This window comes from Antedon mediterranea, chromosome 7 (assembly GCF_964355755.1).
Source record: "Antedon mediterranea chromosome 7, ecAntMedi1.1, whole genome shotgun sequence".
Taxonomy (NCBI): Eukaryota; Metazoa; Echinodermata; class Crinoidea; order Comatulida; family Antedonidae; genus Antedon; species Antedon mediterranea.
Window position 1 is genome coordinate 30,261,479 of NC_092676.1, and position 17,127 is coordinate 30,278,605.

Genomic DNA, 17,127 nt, shown 5'->3' on the forward strand with positions numbered 1-17,127 from the left:
TGTTAGTGCTATGACATCATCGTGTCCATATATGGGCACATCATATTTTTTTGTCGCATAAAGTTTGATAGTGTAGACAGAGCTTTAGACCGCAAAAATGGAAAATGTCACGAAATTATAAATTTGTGAACATTTTAAAAGAAGCGGCAAAAACCTTTAAATATGTTTTTGCCGCTTCTTTTAAATTATTTGTATCACAAACATACCCAGTGGAATTTTCCCCAGCGGGTTTCTATCCACTCGAAAAAGTGTTAAATATGGGTGTCCCTGAAGGTTATAATAAATGTATTGATCCATATTTGTCGTCACTTTTCCAAGAACAGAAACTTACATGAACATTTTTCTAAGAGAATCAAGAAAGCATGCCCATCTGATCCGATGTGGAGTCACCAGTAAATTGAGGTTTAATGATAAACATTATAGTTTTGATCGCATTCTAATTATGATTATTAATAATTTCAATAATTATTTCAATAAATTAAATAATTTATACAATTTTCAACAATATTACATTTCTTTAAAAGGCAGTGGCTATCAAAGATGATCAATTTTATCCGGCCTCTAGTATGTTCCAGTTGATGCGCAGCGGTCGGCGATTTCGTTCTATAGTAAGGCCAATGGCACGATTTACAAATAGTTTCTTTCCAGGAGCTATTAGAGCCACATAATGTAGACACTTTTTTGTAATGTTTTTGAATTCGTGTTGTGTCGTGTTGCGTGTTGGATATTGTGCTCCGCCAACAGAGCATAACAGAATGTCTATGTTTTTTCTTAAAACAAATGATAATAAATGATACTTGACTTGACTTTCATTCAAATATTTGATTCTCTAAACCCAGGAAAGCTGTTTAAAAATTACGTACTCCAAATATACCTCCAAAAAGTCATTTCATGGAAAGCAAGCGGCGCCAAAATACAAGCCGGGAAAACAGTATAAGCAATATGCAATCTACATACACCCTTCATAATCTTTCAATTTATTAATTTCCAACCTGAAAATCTTTTTATTCTACATATAGGTGGCCTATATAATATTAATTTTAATCAAATTGTCAATATCATTCTATCAAAATGCATAACTCCAGAGTACAAAGATAAAATGTAACCGCTTTTGTTTATTTTTATAGCTCACGCATGTATTTTTAAAAATTAATATTTTATATAAACTTTAAACATCGTTAGTGCAATATAATAATAAATCATACAATTAAATAATAATAATATTTATCTAATTTTAACAATTTTTAGCCTCTTAACTTTTTGTGTGTGTTTTTGTAAATTGTATTTTATATTTATATTTTTGTATTTTGCCAGTTTTCAAATCACATTTCTGTTTTTTTTTTTTAAATGGACAATAAAATATATATGACTATGACTATGACAAGCCTATTCTTTTTTTTGATGCGGTTGCCTTCCATATCGAATTTTGTATTGGCCAACCCATTTGGTTGCCAATTGTGCACCAAAAAACACCTCTGTTAGAAATGAATGAACTTTACTTTTGTCGATGATGTCGATCGTGTGTCGCGCGCTTCCTACTCTTTTTCATGACAATGAATTCGATAATTTCTGACTTGTCTAGGCTAGAGTAGTTTTATTCTATTAATGCCGGTGATATTATAGTTTGTTATGAATTCGATTGATTTGTCTAAATTTAGGTACCAGAACAGTAAGAAGACAGAAAAGAAAAAACTGAGCGTAGGCCTATCGTTAGCAGCTGATGACAAAACTGTACCAAAGAGCAACAACAGCGGGTCGCCGCCGGTGAAAAAGCTTTTACCTTCAGTTGTTGAAAACTGTTGGTCAGCCTCCGAATCTACACCAGAGAGTTTCAAAACAGATTTCTTTCATTGTGGTCAGTGTTTGCGAATTATTATTTTAAAAAAATCATTTGATATTTGTCTATCCTAATTTCTAGTAATTTTTAATAATCTTAATATTTATTATTTAATAAAATTATAGATCCTAGAATCTAGGCCTAGATAGGCTATTTATTATTGATTGTGGCAAAAACAAAACAGTGTTTTATTTTTAATTGGTACCCGTTTTGGTGTTTGGACCACTTGTTTGTTGGTGGGCACCACTGTGATTGTTTTCATTTAATACATTTTTCAGGAATATTCTTGATTAATAATAAGTAATAATGTCTAAATAAGTTTTCTTTTAATAATTTGGTTTTAGATATCACATGTGTTCCAGAAACACCAGAACAATCAGAAGATTCATCTTTAAGCCCAGTGTTCTACAAAGGAAAACCTACACAATTTAAGCCCAGGTCAAACTTGACAAAAACAGATAATTTTCAAATGGATTCCGAGGCCGAGAATGGCCTATCTGACCAATCTGATGAAGTTAACAATGACAGACAAAGGTTTTTATTCACTCAAAATAAATGAAAACAATTATGATATGTTGTTATATAACTACCATCCAGTTTGAATATATTATTAAATAAATAAATATAAAATTCCATGGCAACTTCATATTCAAAATGTGTAACTTTAATACTTATTTTCTTTTATACATTTAGTGATGATGACTACAAAGCAACAATCAGTGAGGAAGAGTATAAAGAAACGATAACTGATGAAGAATATAAGGAGACAATATTAAGTGATAATGAAGAACAGATAATAAGTGATAATGAAGAATCGATAAGTGATTCAGTGAGTGAGGAGGATGACAATGGAAGCAGTAAATACTCAGATCAAGATAATTTGACAAATGGACATGCGACCAAAAGAAAAAAGATTAGAAAAGGTTTGGTAAAAATAAAATGTGTTTTTGTAGAGAATCGTAAACTTAAGTAGTGGACCTGTAGCTTGGCTTGCAATCCCAAGATCCATGACCAAACTACTCCATTCTCTAAGCCACAAATGGGACTTAGTTCATAAGCATGATATAGTTTATTTATCTTACTTGATAGACCTATTTGATGAAATGGAAAAAATGTGGTAAAAGGAATGAAATAAATTTTAATATGAAGTAATATTATTAATATTTAGGTAGAATACAATCATCAGATGAAGAATCTTCAGATAATGGTTCAAATCCTACTGATGAGAAATCAGAAAACGAAGAAGATACCAGTCAACTAAGAACCTGTGCTAAAAGAAAGATGAGACTGCTAAGTGATTCCGCTGAAGACTCTGACGGCAATCAACCAGAAATAAACAATGAAGAAGAGGAAGAGAAGAACGGCACAGAAGAAATTGATGAAGAAGATTTAATTAATCAAATGATTGATGTTTTCCCTCATCAAAGTAAAAAGGTATCCCAAGAAAGATCAATAATGTTTGTATTTGTATAAAGTGATGATAAATTGTGTACTGCAAAGATGTGTAAGTTATTGTAATTATGTTTAAATACGTTTTATGAAGTTCAAAGGTGAAACATTGTTTTTATTTAGGTTCTTCGTCGATCCCTTGTGAAGAACAACTGGAGTGTATGTGATGCAGTTGCCACTGTGTTTGAACATCAATCTTCAGATGACTCAGGTAAATGAGAGAATTTATCTTGGGGCCCATTCAGACTTAGTTATTGACCTGGGAAAGTTGGTTCCTACCCACCAAAGTTAGCAATAACAGTGTTTATAAAACCCAGGTGTTCTTTAGCCTGGTCAATAACTAAGTCTGAACGGGCTCTAAGATCACTTTGTTGCACAATGTAAATAAAAGCAATATTATATTGTTGTTGACATATGAATTTGATCTCTTTAGATGACAGTTTACCTAAGACATCAACAAAAAAGAAGAATCAAAGATCAAAACCAAACACAGGAAATAATACCAGCAGATGGATAAGTAAAACAGACTTTCGTTCAGTTGCTGTTCCAAAGAAACCGGGTGCTACAAAAATGACAAATGGAAATAGTAAGATTAAAAAGAGACGTCGTATTGAAGTGAATGATAGTTCAGATAATGAGGATGAAGTTGAGAAACCAAGTAAGAAGAAGAAAAAAACTGTCAAAAAGGACTCGGATGAAGAGTTTTGTCTTCTTCCAAAAGCTCGCACAAGTCACAGGAAAAAGAGAGTGGTTGCAACAGCAACTACTGATATCAAATGGAAAAAGAATTTAAACGGAGCTCTCGCTTCAAGTGAGGACGAATCCATTGAAGCAAATGGAGATGTATCTAGTGATGAAGAAGGGGAAGCATTCACAGAAGAGTTTAAAGTCAAAGTTGTGGAGTTTTTTAATACTTCATCTGTTGATGAAATGGTTTGTATTGAGGGAAATTCGTTAAAGAAGGCACAGGAAATCGCAAGTCAGAGACCATTTAAATCTTTTAATCACCTTGTGAGTTTAACTTGTTTTCTTTCATTTTTATTTATTTCGCTATACATGCATTCACGCTTAGTAAGTTGATGACTTAACTACCATGAAGCCAACATACCACAGTAAATAAATAAGCCAGAACAGTCTATATGGCTTATTCCTCATGCTTTGAATGGCAATTTACAAAAGTAGTTATCTTTTCTAATTTCTTTAGATGACAGCAATGGTTTCTACTAAAGGCTTAGGAACACACCTTGTAGAAAATGCAGAAGATTTATTTACTCAGAGAGCAATGCTTGTGAGTTTGATGACTGAATGTTCAAAGATCACGGGCAACACTCAGAAATTGCTTGCGACCAATCTTCCGAGGAAAGACTCAATAGATTCAGACAATTCTGCTGACGATGAGGATAAAGATAGATGTATTGTTAAGCGCCCAAAACTCCTGCGTAAAGAGTAAGTTTGCTTATACAATATTAATAATCATATTATCTCTATCTCTTGTATTTACTTTTTTAATTTATTTATTCATTGCTTTTTTGTTTATTATCAATATTTATTATTTTCTAAGGTTGCTTAGATTTACAATTCAATTCAACTTTATTTCAGACAAACTGTCCATAGAAAACATATAAATACAATGAAAACAGAGAAAGAAAAACAAAGCATTATGTGATAAGCCTAATATGTTAATTGCATTTTTATTTGTAGTCTAAAGTTGAAGCCCTACCAAGTAGTAGGTTTAAACTGGCTGTTGTTAATGGACCAACAAAATGTGAATGGAATCCTAGCTGATGAAATGGTAAAGATTTTTCATCACTTACCTATTCTTCTTGTATGTTAATTTGTATAGAGTGGTGTGACGTCACAAAGATAGATGGCACTGCGTGGTTGCTACGCAACCAAAAATGCGTTCAATGCTACTATGCTGATAAACTATAGATATCTGTATTTCTATCAAATTATGTATCTTAGCTTGATTTCTTGAACTGTAGTCGAAGAATAAATAGATTATTAAAAACAAATATTTAGTGATCTTTTGAAATTTTAGTTTGTTTTTATTGAAAATTATTAAGTTTTAAAATGACTACTTCAATAAGCCTATTCCTAACCATTGGTGACCTTGGAGTCACTCAGGCAGGTTAAACGCAGCGCCACCTACCGTCGCCACACGTCATGACGTCAGCACAGCAGAACTCTATGGTAACTTTAATTCCTTATTCTTTCATAGGGGCTTGGTAAGACCATTCAAACAATAGCATTTCTTGCTCATCTTGTGGATACCGGCAAAGTTGGACCTCATGTTATTGTTGTTCCTTCTTCCACATTAGGTATGTGATTTTTATTATTATACAGTATTTCTATAATGGTTTTTTTTTACAGTATATCTAAGTTAATTATCTAACTTAATATTCTGATTTAATACAACTTATTTTATTTCACTATGTCTGTGTACTGCAGTGCCCCTACTTAGAAAAAAACACTGTTAAGCTTATGCATAGAGATATTATAATATCTCTATGGCTTATGGTAGAACATCCTATTTTAGTATGTTGTTGTTGCTTGATAAGTTTGGGTGATTCATATTCAACTGATAATCAGTAGATCCAGCTCCTCAAGCTTCTAACTGTTTGCGAGTAATAATGTTTTAAATGTTTTTCCAGATAATTGGGACAGAGAGCTAAGTATTTGGGCTCCTTCATTGGTTGTGCTTTTATACTTTGGAGCAGGAAATGAGAGAGCAATGTTACGAAGACAGTTAATGGCTAGAGTGAGGACATGCAACATCATTCTTACCACGTAAGTATACAGTTTAAATCTGTGACAGTAATCTATTATAAGTTTTTATATGACGACTTTAGAATGACAAAATCCCCAAAAAGCAAAGCTTGAACCATCTTACTGTACTTTAAATATATAATTCATCGTAAATATTGTACAATAGTAAAATTATAATATAGCTACAAATATACAGTAATTAAATAAAAGAAAATATGGCAATCAAAATAAAATTAATGTTTGTGTATGATCATATTACTTTGTAGGTACAATGTATGTTCAAGTACTGCTGAAGATCGTTCATTATTTCGCAAGTTACCAATACAATATTCTGTGTTTGATGAAGCACATTTCTTGAAAAATATGACAAGTCAGAGATATGTAAATCTAATGAAAATAAACGTAAGTAGGATAGGAATAAGGGGATGAAAGAAAATAGGAGAATATGAAGTAAATAAGTTTGTAAACGTAAGTAGGATAGTAATAAGGGGATGAAAGAAAATAGGAGAATATGAAGTAAATAGGTTTGTAAACGTAAGTAGGATAGTAATAAGGGGATGAAAGAAAATAGGAGAATATGAAGTAAATAGGTTTGTAAACGTAAGTAGGATAGGAATAAGGAGATGAAAGAAAGTAGGAGAATATGAAGTAGTAGACTTTCTCCAAGTCTGTATTGTCTTTTTTTTTATTTATTTGTTTTTATTTCGACCGCGATTTTTGTCTGAAAATACAGACTTGTGAAACACGTATAGAAATCGATTTGCAGACCGCAAGCATCCGATAAGAATGACGTAGGTTACGATACCGTATTTGGCTATATGGGGCGGGCGGTATGTAAATATGGATTACGAATCAACCAATGATCATTTTGTTTCAAAATAAAAAAGATCGAGTACTATACGAACAGTGCTGAATGTACGATCGAGACTGTTGAAATATAAAATCGTGTTGCCAAGTTGTTCTGTTTATTAATTGTTTAGTCCTTGGCCTAGGCCTCCTTCGTAGGTCCTACTCAACTCGCACGTATGACCTGCCGAATAAAACGCCAATAAGGTAGGCCTACATACCACCACCGGCACACAACAGGGCTACACCACCACACAGAACAGGACAGGGTCTGGGTGGGAATTAAATCAAAATATCTCCGCGTAATAAATGATCCATTCAATCAATGTTTGATTTGCGGAGAAGCTAACCTATCATATCAAGACGAGTTTTCATGTTCTTGGGAAAAATCCCATCAAATAATTACCAGACTACTAGGGATAAAATCATTTCTAGCCTTCAGAAACTTTCATCAATGTACCCAAGTACCCAAGTACACATTGTCTAAACGTAAAATAGCGCATGCGCATCATCTTAGATGTTGAGTCTTTGAAATTCTGAAATATGAATATTAAAATAGTGTACGAGTGAGTAGCCAATCGCATGCAGCTGAAACTAGTCAACCGGATAATCGTATGCACCAAGAATTCTTGGTGTCAAACCACGTGACTTGTGCGTGTTTCCCCAGACGGAGAATCCAAAATCAAGTAGTAAACGTATGAAACGCCATATGTGCCAAAATATTTATCTTTTTACTAATATTAAGACAAAACTCCGTCTGGAAACCAGACTAATGAAGTAGGTACAGTAATAGGTTTGTTATTAACTGTAGGTATAGGTATACAGTGGAACACCTTTGGCACACCCGAAAATTGTCCCTCTAAATAAGAGATAGGGGAAAATAAAGTAAATATAGTTATGCAGTAGAACTAAGAGAACACATTTGGGACTTAAAAGTGTCCTCATAAGAGTGTCCAAAGAGTGGTTCTATTGTTATGAATCAAAGAAACCATAGAGTATCTTAACTAACACTGTAGTATTATTGTTATGAATCAAAGAAACCATAGAGTATCTTAACTAACACTGTAGTATTATTGACCATTGAATATAGATTGTTGTAGCTGAAAAAATTACATTATTTACAATTTGTTTTGAATAGGCTACAAACCGGTTACTACTGACAGGAACTCCACTACAAAACAGTCTGTTTGAGTTAATATCTCTTCTGAGTTTTACTATGCCTTCTCTATTTACGGGGAAAACGAGTCATTTACAAAGAATATTTTGTATGAAGGTAGGTCTTTGCTCACTGTTCTTCAATGGTTGTTTTAAACTTTAATAATTATCATCAGCAACAGTAGAGCTCACTGCTCTTCAATGGTTGTTTTAAACTTTAATAATTATCATCAGCAACAGTAGAGTTCACTGCTCTTCAATGGTTGTTTTAAACTTTAATAATTATCATCAGCAACAGTAGAGCTCACTGTTCTTCAATGGTTGTTTTAAACTTTAATAATTATCATCAGCAACAGTAGAGCTCACTGTTCTTCAATGGTTGTTTTAAACTTTAATAATTATCATCAGCAACAGTAGAGCTCACTGCTCTTCAATGGTTGTTTTAAACTTTAATAATTATCATCAGCAACAGTAGAGCTCACTGCTCTTCAATGGTTGTTTTAAACTTTAATAATTATCATCAGCAACAGTAGAGCTCACTGCTCTTCATGATTTTGTGTATTTTTTTCTTATAGAAACAAAGGCAAGGCATGAAGGAGAATGAAATAAGTACATTTGAAAAAGAACGAATAGCTCATGCAAAAAAGATTATGCAACCTTTTGTCTTAAGGAGAGTAAAAGCTGATGTAAGTTTAGCCTCCATAATAAAGATTTTGGTTTGCGATTTAACCTGCATGTACACAATGGAACACGACTTAACAAGTTGTCACAAATTGAAACACTTTGTAATATCTCAATGATTTTGTTTATGTTTTTATTTAACCAACTCAGTTAAAGAAAGTGTGATCATTGAAAGTGTTTCGTTTAAATCTCTATATTGCTTAGTAACCAGGGTGATGTAATCGTCAATAATACCTTGTATAATAAATTGTATTTTTATGTTTTTAGGTTTTGTCTCAATTACCCAAAAAGATTGAAATAATCGAGACGTGTAAATTAGAGACAAAACAAGAGCAACTGAACAATGACCTTAAAGCAAAACTGTCTAGAAGTTTACAAAACGATTCAAAAGTTTTAAAAGGTGCCATGATGCAGCTTCGCAAGATGGCTAACCATCCTCTTCTTCACCGGGTTCATTACGATGATGAGAAACTTAGAGAAATGTCACAAATTATGCTTAAGGTCAAGTATAAAGCTCTGTCTATCAAACTTTATGTGACAAAAAATGGGATGTGCCCATATATGGACATGATGATGTCATATCACTACCAAATTTGGGCATATCACCACCATATTTGTGCACATCACATTTTTTCAGTTTCATAGTGTAGGCTTAAGGTCAATACAACTAGCTGCATTATGGGAGTAGGTTTCCATACATGTTTGATAACGTGTAGTCCGTTTGCACTTATAGCATATTGTTATGTTGTGAAGATTGATCCAAAAATTACCGGGGTAATAATATGTATAGCGCTTAGAGGTTTTACAACATTAGACACACAAATTATAAATTCTTGAAAATAATCTTGAATAAATGTTTATTGTTACAGGATGAGGAGCACAAGGAAGCAAATCCAGCCTTGATATTTGAGGATTTTAGCGTGATGTTTGACTATGAAATACATCATCTATGTCACCGTTATCCCGTACTGAAATCATTTAGATTACCAATTGAAACTATCATTGCATCAGGGAAACTAATAGTTCTTGATAGATTACTACCTGAAATGAAAACTAAGGTAATGCACCTTGTTTTAGCTTTTTTGAAATTTATAATAAATTAATAATTTCAATAATTGTTCTTGTACAGTATTTTAAGTTTATTTTATGGTAGTTTTGATTATTTGTTTTATTTTGTAGAATGACAGAGTGCTAATTTTTAGTCAATTTGTAATGATGCTGGACATTCTGGAGATTTATCTACAACATCGGGGATATAGATACCTGAGGTTGGATGGACAGACGCCGGTCACTGAAAGGTGGTTTAAACTATAATAGTTTAATTGATAATTAATTGATAAAAAAATTGCTTAATTTCAAGATTTCAAATACTCTTTTACCTCTTCTTAAAACTGTAACCTTGTGTATTAAATCAGTTATCATGGGATTTTATTTTAGATGAAATTAATAATTAACATTTTCTCTTTTGAAAACTAGACTTGAATTGATTGACCAGTATAATAAGAATCCAGATATATTCATCTTCTTGTTATCAACAAAAGCTGGTGGTTTAGGAATCAATTTGACGTCTGCCAACACTGTTATCTTGCATGATATTGATTACAATCCATACAATGATAAACAAGCCGAGGATAGGTGTCACAGAGTAGGACAGACAAAGTAAGTGTGTGTTTGACTTATTAGCTTGAGAACTCATGTTAGGACAGACAAAAGCAAGTGTTTGACTTATTAGCGTGTTGGTGTATATCAAATAATTAGTTAAACTTTTGATCACAACTACTATTTTAATTCATATAACAAGAGAAAACCATTATAGAACCTAAACTTACACAACTATCGATTTGTGTTTGACGTGCTTAAAAAGCAATGAAAATTCAGTGTTAAATATACTTTGTGGGCCCATGAAAGGGATTAAGCTAAGCGGTAAATTTTTCAAAAATGGGGCGGGCCTCATTTTTAGTTTCATTAGTATTCACAATAAAAAAAGTTAAACAGATCATCTTTGTTTTGCACTACAATAAACTGACAAAGCATTACTCCGCGTCTGATGTAGGCCTACTTTACAACTAACAAAACCTTACTCGGCTTCATGATTTATGACGTTGACGTACAAACGTTACTTAACCGCATACATTCTTTGACGTATAAACTGTACAAATTAAAAAAACGTTACTTTACCGCTTCTATGGTTAACGTACAAACTGTAAAACTTACAAAACGTTACTTAACCACTTCTATTATCGTTGACGTACAAACTCACAAAACGTTACTTAACCACTTCTATTATCGTTAACGTACAAACTCACAAAACGTTACTTAACCACTTCTATTATCGTTGACGTACAAACTCACCAAACGTTACTTAACCACTTCTATTATCGTTGACGTACAAACTCACAAAACGTTACTTAACCACTTCTATTATCGTTGACGTACAAACTCACAAAACGTTACTTAACCACTTCTATTATCGTTGACGTACAAACTCACAAAACGTTACTTAACCACTTCTATTATCGTTGACGTACAAACTCACAAAACGTTACTTAACCACTTCTATTATCGTTGACGTACAAACTCACAAAACGTTACTTAACCACTTCTATTATCGTTAACGTACAAACTCACAAAACGTTACTTAACCACTTCTATTATCGTTAACGTACAAACTCACAAAACGTTACTTAACTACTTCTATTATCGTTAACGTACAAACTCACAAAACGTTACTTAACCACTTCTATTATCGTTAACGTACAAACTCACAAAACGTTACTTAACCACTTCTATTATCGTTGACGTACAAACTCACAAAACGTTACTTAACCACTTCTATTATCGTTGACGTACAAACTCACAAAACATTACTTAACCACTTCTATTATCGTTAACGTACAAACTCACAAAACGTTACTTAACCACTTCTATTATCGTTGACGTACAAACTCACAAAACGTTACTTAACCACTTCTATTATCGTTAACGTACAAACTCACAAAACGTTACTTAACCACTTCTATTATCGTTGACGTACAAACTCACAAAACGTTACTTAACCACTTCTATTATCGTTGACGTACAAACTCACAAAACGTTACTTAACCACTTCTATTATCGTTGACGTACAAACTCACAAAACGTTACTTAACCACTTCTATTATCGTTGACGTACAAACTCACAAAACGTTACTTAACCACTTCTATTATCGTTAACGTACAAACTCACAAAACGTTACCTAACCACTTCTATTATCGTTAACGTACAAACTCACAAAACGTTACTTAACCACTTCTATTATCGTTAACGTACAAACTCACAAAACGTTACTTAACCACTTCTATTATCGTTAACGTACAAACTCACAAAACGTTACTTAACCACTTCTATTATCGTTAACGTACAAACTCACAAAACGTTACTTAACCGCTTCTATTATCGTTAACGTACAAACTCACAAAACGTTACTTAACCACTTCTATTATCGTTGACGTACAAACTCACAAAACGTTACTTAACCGCTTCTATTATCGTTGACGTACAAACTCACAAAACGTTACTTAACCACTTCTATTATCGTTGACGTACAAACTTACAAAACGTTACTTAACCACTTCTATTATCGTTGACGTACAAACTTACAAAACGTTACTTAACCGCTTCTATTATCGTTGACGTACAAACTCACAAAACGTTACTTAACCACTTCTATTATCGTTGACGTACAAACTTACAAAACGTTACTTAACCGCTTCTATTATCGTTGACGTACAAACTCACAAAACGTTACTTAACCACTTCTATTATCGTTGACGTACAAACTTACAAAACGTTACTTAACCACTTCTATTATTGTTGACGTACAAACTCACAGAAAGTTTCTTAACCGCTTTTATACGGTCACAAACGAAATGAAGTTACTGGTGATAAATAATTTGTTACTGAATTTTAAATTTGGCATACGGTTTCACTTTAAAGTTAAATAACGATTATAAACTGTACAATATTGTTTTGCTAAATTATCAAATACCGTACTAGTACATTGATGCAAGTTACTAACAACTATTGTTAAGTTATTAAACAATTTCTCTATAGCTCTAGCTTAAAAGTATTTCTTCTTTTAACATAAATCTCTTTATTCATCTCATAAACAAACAAAAACAAGTGAGGAGTAAAACATGTTTTAAACAATGAAAGGGACCTCCAAGAAACCCAAGGGGCTTGTGATAGGAGGCCCACAACACAATAAAAGAAGAAAATGTTTTCATCATCGGATAAAATCAAATATCCACCTCAGGAAACTTGTCATTCTACTGATGAAGTTTACAGCTTTATACTACATTTTCTTTGTTCATTTTACTATTTATTTAAGTGTGACATTAAATGTTTTCGCAGTACCACAGCTTTCATGTTTATGTACAGATGAAGGAGTGTTAAAAACTGTAGATGATTGTAACTTGATAAAAATTTTATTTGTTCACTTTTTCTATTTGCATTTTACATGGAAGGTTAGGCTTCTAATTTTGCCCACTCAAAATCATAGGATACATAATCAAGCTAAAGTAAAAGTTTGTTTTTATACTTAGAGTTGTAAATGTGATTCGACTGATTAGCAAGAACACAATCGAAGAAGCAATGTTGAAGCGTGCTCAGTATAAACTGAAACTGGAGAAAGGCACTATATCGGGGCAAGCAGACGACGAGGACACAGGACCATGTGATTCTGCGATGCTTAAAGAGGCGCTTAGACTATGAAGTTTGACAAGTATGTCAGAAGTCGTTTTTTGTTACCAGTGCTATCTGAACCATGACAATATTACAACAAGATGCAGAAATCAACAGACATTTATTTATTATTTTTAAGTATTCTCAAATGGCATTACATTATTGCCATTCTTTGCTAAATTATTTACATTCCCTGTTTTATTTCATCATATTATTAAGCTCCTGAGACATTTTATGATTGCTATATGTGCTTCTAACATACATACTATTTCTTAACCTAAACAAGTATATATCTGTTGAACCATCACATGGTTTGTGAATATTAATAATTAATTAGAAAGAAGATATATTTGATAAAAAGAGATATTTAATAAAAAATTAATTAATCAGTTAATTGATATTTAAATCCATTTTTTATGATCAAAGCAAAAATTTGTAATTGTTTTTTAGGGTAAAGTTTGATAAAAGGAGAAATTGAGAATAAATTATTTGATGATAAAGTATATAGGCCTACTAAATGGAAACACTCACTGAAATAAATAATAATAACTATATTATTTATTATGTAAATACATTTGTTCAGTTTATAATTATATTGTTATACTTGTTGAGACAATTTCAACCATATGTGTTAGTGTTTTGCTTGCTTATAAAGTTTCAAAATTTCTATACCATCTTTTAATTCATCATCTTCTCGTAACCTCTTATTGCAATATTGTTGAAGGTCATTGACCTCAGATGACCTCATTTTTGTTATTTCAATGATTTCTGCTGCTGTTGCATCTGTAAGAATCTGGTGGAAATAAACACCTTGATATCAATATAAGAAGCTGGCCTTCCTCTTTTTATACATTGTTATTGGCAGGTACTAGTTTGACAAAAAAGTGCGATGTGCCCAAACATGGTATTGATATTACCAAATATGGTAGTGATATATATATATGGGCACATCACATTTTTTTGTCACAAAAAGTTTAATAGAAGTGTAGAAAAAATGACATAAATTACTTTTAGATATCTATTTTTGACAGACTGAGACTTAATATTTATGTTGGCATTCCCCCCCCCCCCCCTTGTTTGAGTAAAAGATCCAGGATCTGCCCCTAATTAAACAGTTGAAAATAATACCTTGCCTGTGTTGTAATAAAAATGATAAAGTAAGTGCAGTGTTACTTGTTCTTTGATTCTTAATTTTCAAATTAACTTTATCAATTTGTTTTAAATCATCATCGTTTCTTATTCTTGAAACATTCAAATATGAATTACAGTCTACCAACATGAAAACTCATGGCTGAAAAGTTCTGGTTTTCAGAATGTTCTCTACAAACTGTAGTAAGACAGTAAGAAAATGTATGAGTTGGTTTACCTGTAATTCATGTTTTGTCAGAAGTGGGATGCGTGCAGGATTTTTCTTGATTGATTTAGCCACGACGCTCAACACCTTCTCTGTGGAGTCCGTCTGATCAGTTCCTTGAGTGTTGACCAGCTCAATATCTGTATAATTTATAATAAGTATCTTTAAGGTATAAAACAATATTTGTAAAAAATCTGTTTTATTATGGAATATTTTGAAACATACAGTATGATATTTTGATGATTAGTATTGTAGATTAGGGAGGGGTGGGGGCTAAATATTTCATAACTGATAAAAACGATCAGTCGAGTTGCAAAAAAATAAAAATAGCTGGTGGGGGCTAAAGCCTGTTTATCCGCGCCTGTATATATTTCACAAAATATGTACCACTTCTTTTTGCAGTCCAAGTTTGTCCATCAGCGAGGGCCATTAATAGCACATACTTCGGTAATGATTGAAAATATTCATCATCCTCTAATATTGTACCATCAATATCTTCTACAATTGTCAGTCTGTCATTTTGTACATTGAAATACTTTTTGACTTTTTCCACAATGTCTGTTATCGTTGATGCCGTTACTCCAATTTGTTTTGTTCGATCCGCATTACACACTTTCAAAGGTTTTCGGTCCATAATGACATTAAATAACCATTACCAACTCCATCTAAAATATTATAATATATAAGTTCATTAAAATTAAATTTGGCAAAACAAAGGGCTAATATACCATTCTGACACTGTACCCTTCACTGAATTACCCCCTCACTCAGCTAGTAGTACTAGCCTAGTACTACTAGTAGTAGTACTACTAGTAGTGTAGTAGGCCTAGGCTAGGCCTAGACCAAGTCACCAAGATTCATTTAAAATGTTCATCTTACATTCATATAGACGATCCAATTATATTAAAATTCAAACCTTTTAAAATAACAAGAATGTAGGACCGGCGTGAAGTTGGTTACTTATTCCTTATTCGATATTCAATTTTTTTTGTGAAGTTGGATCCTTATTCGACATTCACATTCACATTCACATGTATGGGGCGCAATATGTGTAATATTTTAATTAAATGATTTTATACTTACGGCTTAGATTAACTAGGGCTATGATTTATATTTATATTTATATTTAAAACCTTACTACAATTTAACGTTTTTATAAAAAATGCAATATAACCGGATGATATATAAGGCTATAATTACGTTATAAACGGCATAGACCGGGATGACGATACATGGGTTGGAGTGAGTAGGATCCAGTCATTTCAGAAAATTTTCTCTTGCCCGGCCCCGGTCCATGCCGTCTAGCTGTCATTTTACGCCATTTTAAAACGTTACTACAATTTAACGTTTTTTAAATAAAAAATGCAATATAACAGGATGATATATAGGGCTATAATTACGTTATAAACGGCATGGACCGGGATGACGATACATGGGATGGGGCAAGTAGGGTCCAGTCAATTCAGAAAAATACAACTTGCCCCGGTCCATGCCGTCTAGCTATCATTTTACGCCATTTTAAAACGTTACTACAATTTAACGTTTTTTTATAAAAAATGCAATATAACCGAATGATTTATAGGGCTATAATTACGTTATAAACGGCATGGACCGGGATGACGATACATGGGTTGGGGCTAGTAGGGTCCAGTCGTTTCAGAAAAATACCACTTGCCCCGGTCCATGCCGTCTAGCTGTCATTTTACGCCATTTTAAAACGTTACTACAATTTAACGTTTTTTTAAATAAAAAATGCAATATAACAGGATGATATATAGGGCTATAATTACGTTATAAACGGCATGGACCGGGATGAAGATACATGGGTTGGGGCAAGTAGGGTCCAGTCAATTCAGAAAAATACCACTTGCCCCGGTCCATGCCGTCTAGCTGTCATTTTACGCCATTTTAAAACGTTACTACAATTTAAGGTTTTCATAAAAAATGCAATATAACCGAATGATTTATAGGGCTATAATTACGTTATAAACGGCATGGACCGGGATGACGATACATGGGTTGGGGCTAGTAGGGTCCAGTAGTTTCAGAAAAATACCACTTGACCCGGTCCATGCCATCTAGCTGCCATTTCACGTCATTTTAAAACCTTACTACAATTTAACGTTTTTATAAAAAATGCAATATAACCGGATGATATATAAGGCTATAATTACGTTATAAACGGCATGGACCGGAATGACGATACATGGGTTGGGGCGAGTAGGATCCAGTCATTTCAGAAAATTATCTCTTGCCCCGGTCCATGCCGTCTAGCTGTCATTTTACGCCATTTTAAAACGTTACTACAATTTA

The 17,127-nt window shown here is 32.9% G+C and overlaps 2 protein-coding genes across 2 annotated transcripts; one reads left to right on the forward strand and one right to left on the reverse strand.

The window, feature by feature from the left end:
- Window positions 1–1,511: 1,511 nt before the first annotated feature.
- LOC140055215 (SWI/SNF-related matrix-associated actin-dependent regulator of chromatin subfamily A containing DEAD/H box 1B-like) lies at window positions 1,512–13,844 on the forward strand. The gene is made up of 18 exons (XM_072100481.1): window positions 1,512–1,855; window positions 2,182–2,371; window positions 2,531–2,760; window positions 3,006–3,271; window positions 3,410–3,497; window positions 3,720–4,297; window positions 4,491–4,732; window positions 4,988–5,078; window positions 5,508–5,607; window positions 5,941–6,076; window positions 6,322–6,457; window positions 8,040–8,174; window positions 8,632–8,742; window positions 9,005–9,238; window positions 9,607–9,795; window positions 9,917–10,035; window positions 10,214–10,396; window positions 13,322–13,844. Exons 1-18 carry the CDS (start codon window positions 1,630–1,632, stop codon window positions 13,488–13,490), a joined length of 3,423 nt encoding a protein of 1,140 aa, XP_071956582.1. The 5' UTR covers window positions 1,512–1,629; the 3' UTR covers window positions 13,491–13,844.
- Window positions 13,845–13,897: 53 nt separating this feature from the next.
- On the reverse strand, window positions 13,898–15,846 carry LOC140055243 (DNA fragmentation factor subunit alpha-like). Its single transcript, XM_072100526.1, has 4 exons — window positions 15,731–15,846; window positions 15,202–15,479; window positions 14,827–14,954; window positions 13,898–14,253 (listed from the first exon to the last, which is right to left on the reverse strand). Exons 2-4 carry the CDS (start codon window positions 15,446–15,448, stop codon window positions 14,092–14,094), a joined length of 537 nt encoding a protein of 178 aa, XP_071956627.1. The 5' UTR covers window positions 15,449–15,479; window positions 15,731–15,846; the 3' UTR covers window positions 13,898–14,091.
- Between the last annotated feature and the right edge of the window lie 1,281 nt (window positions 15,847–17,127).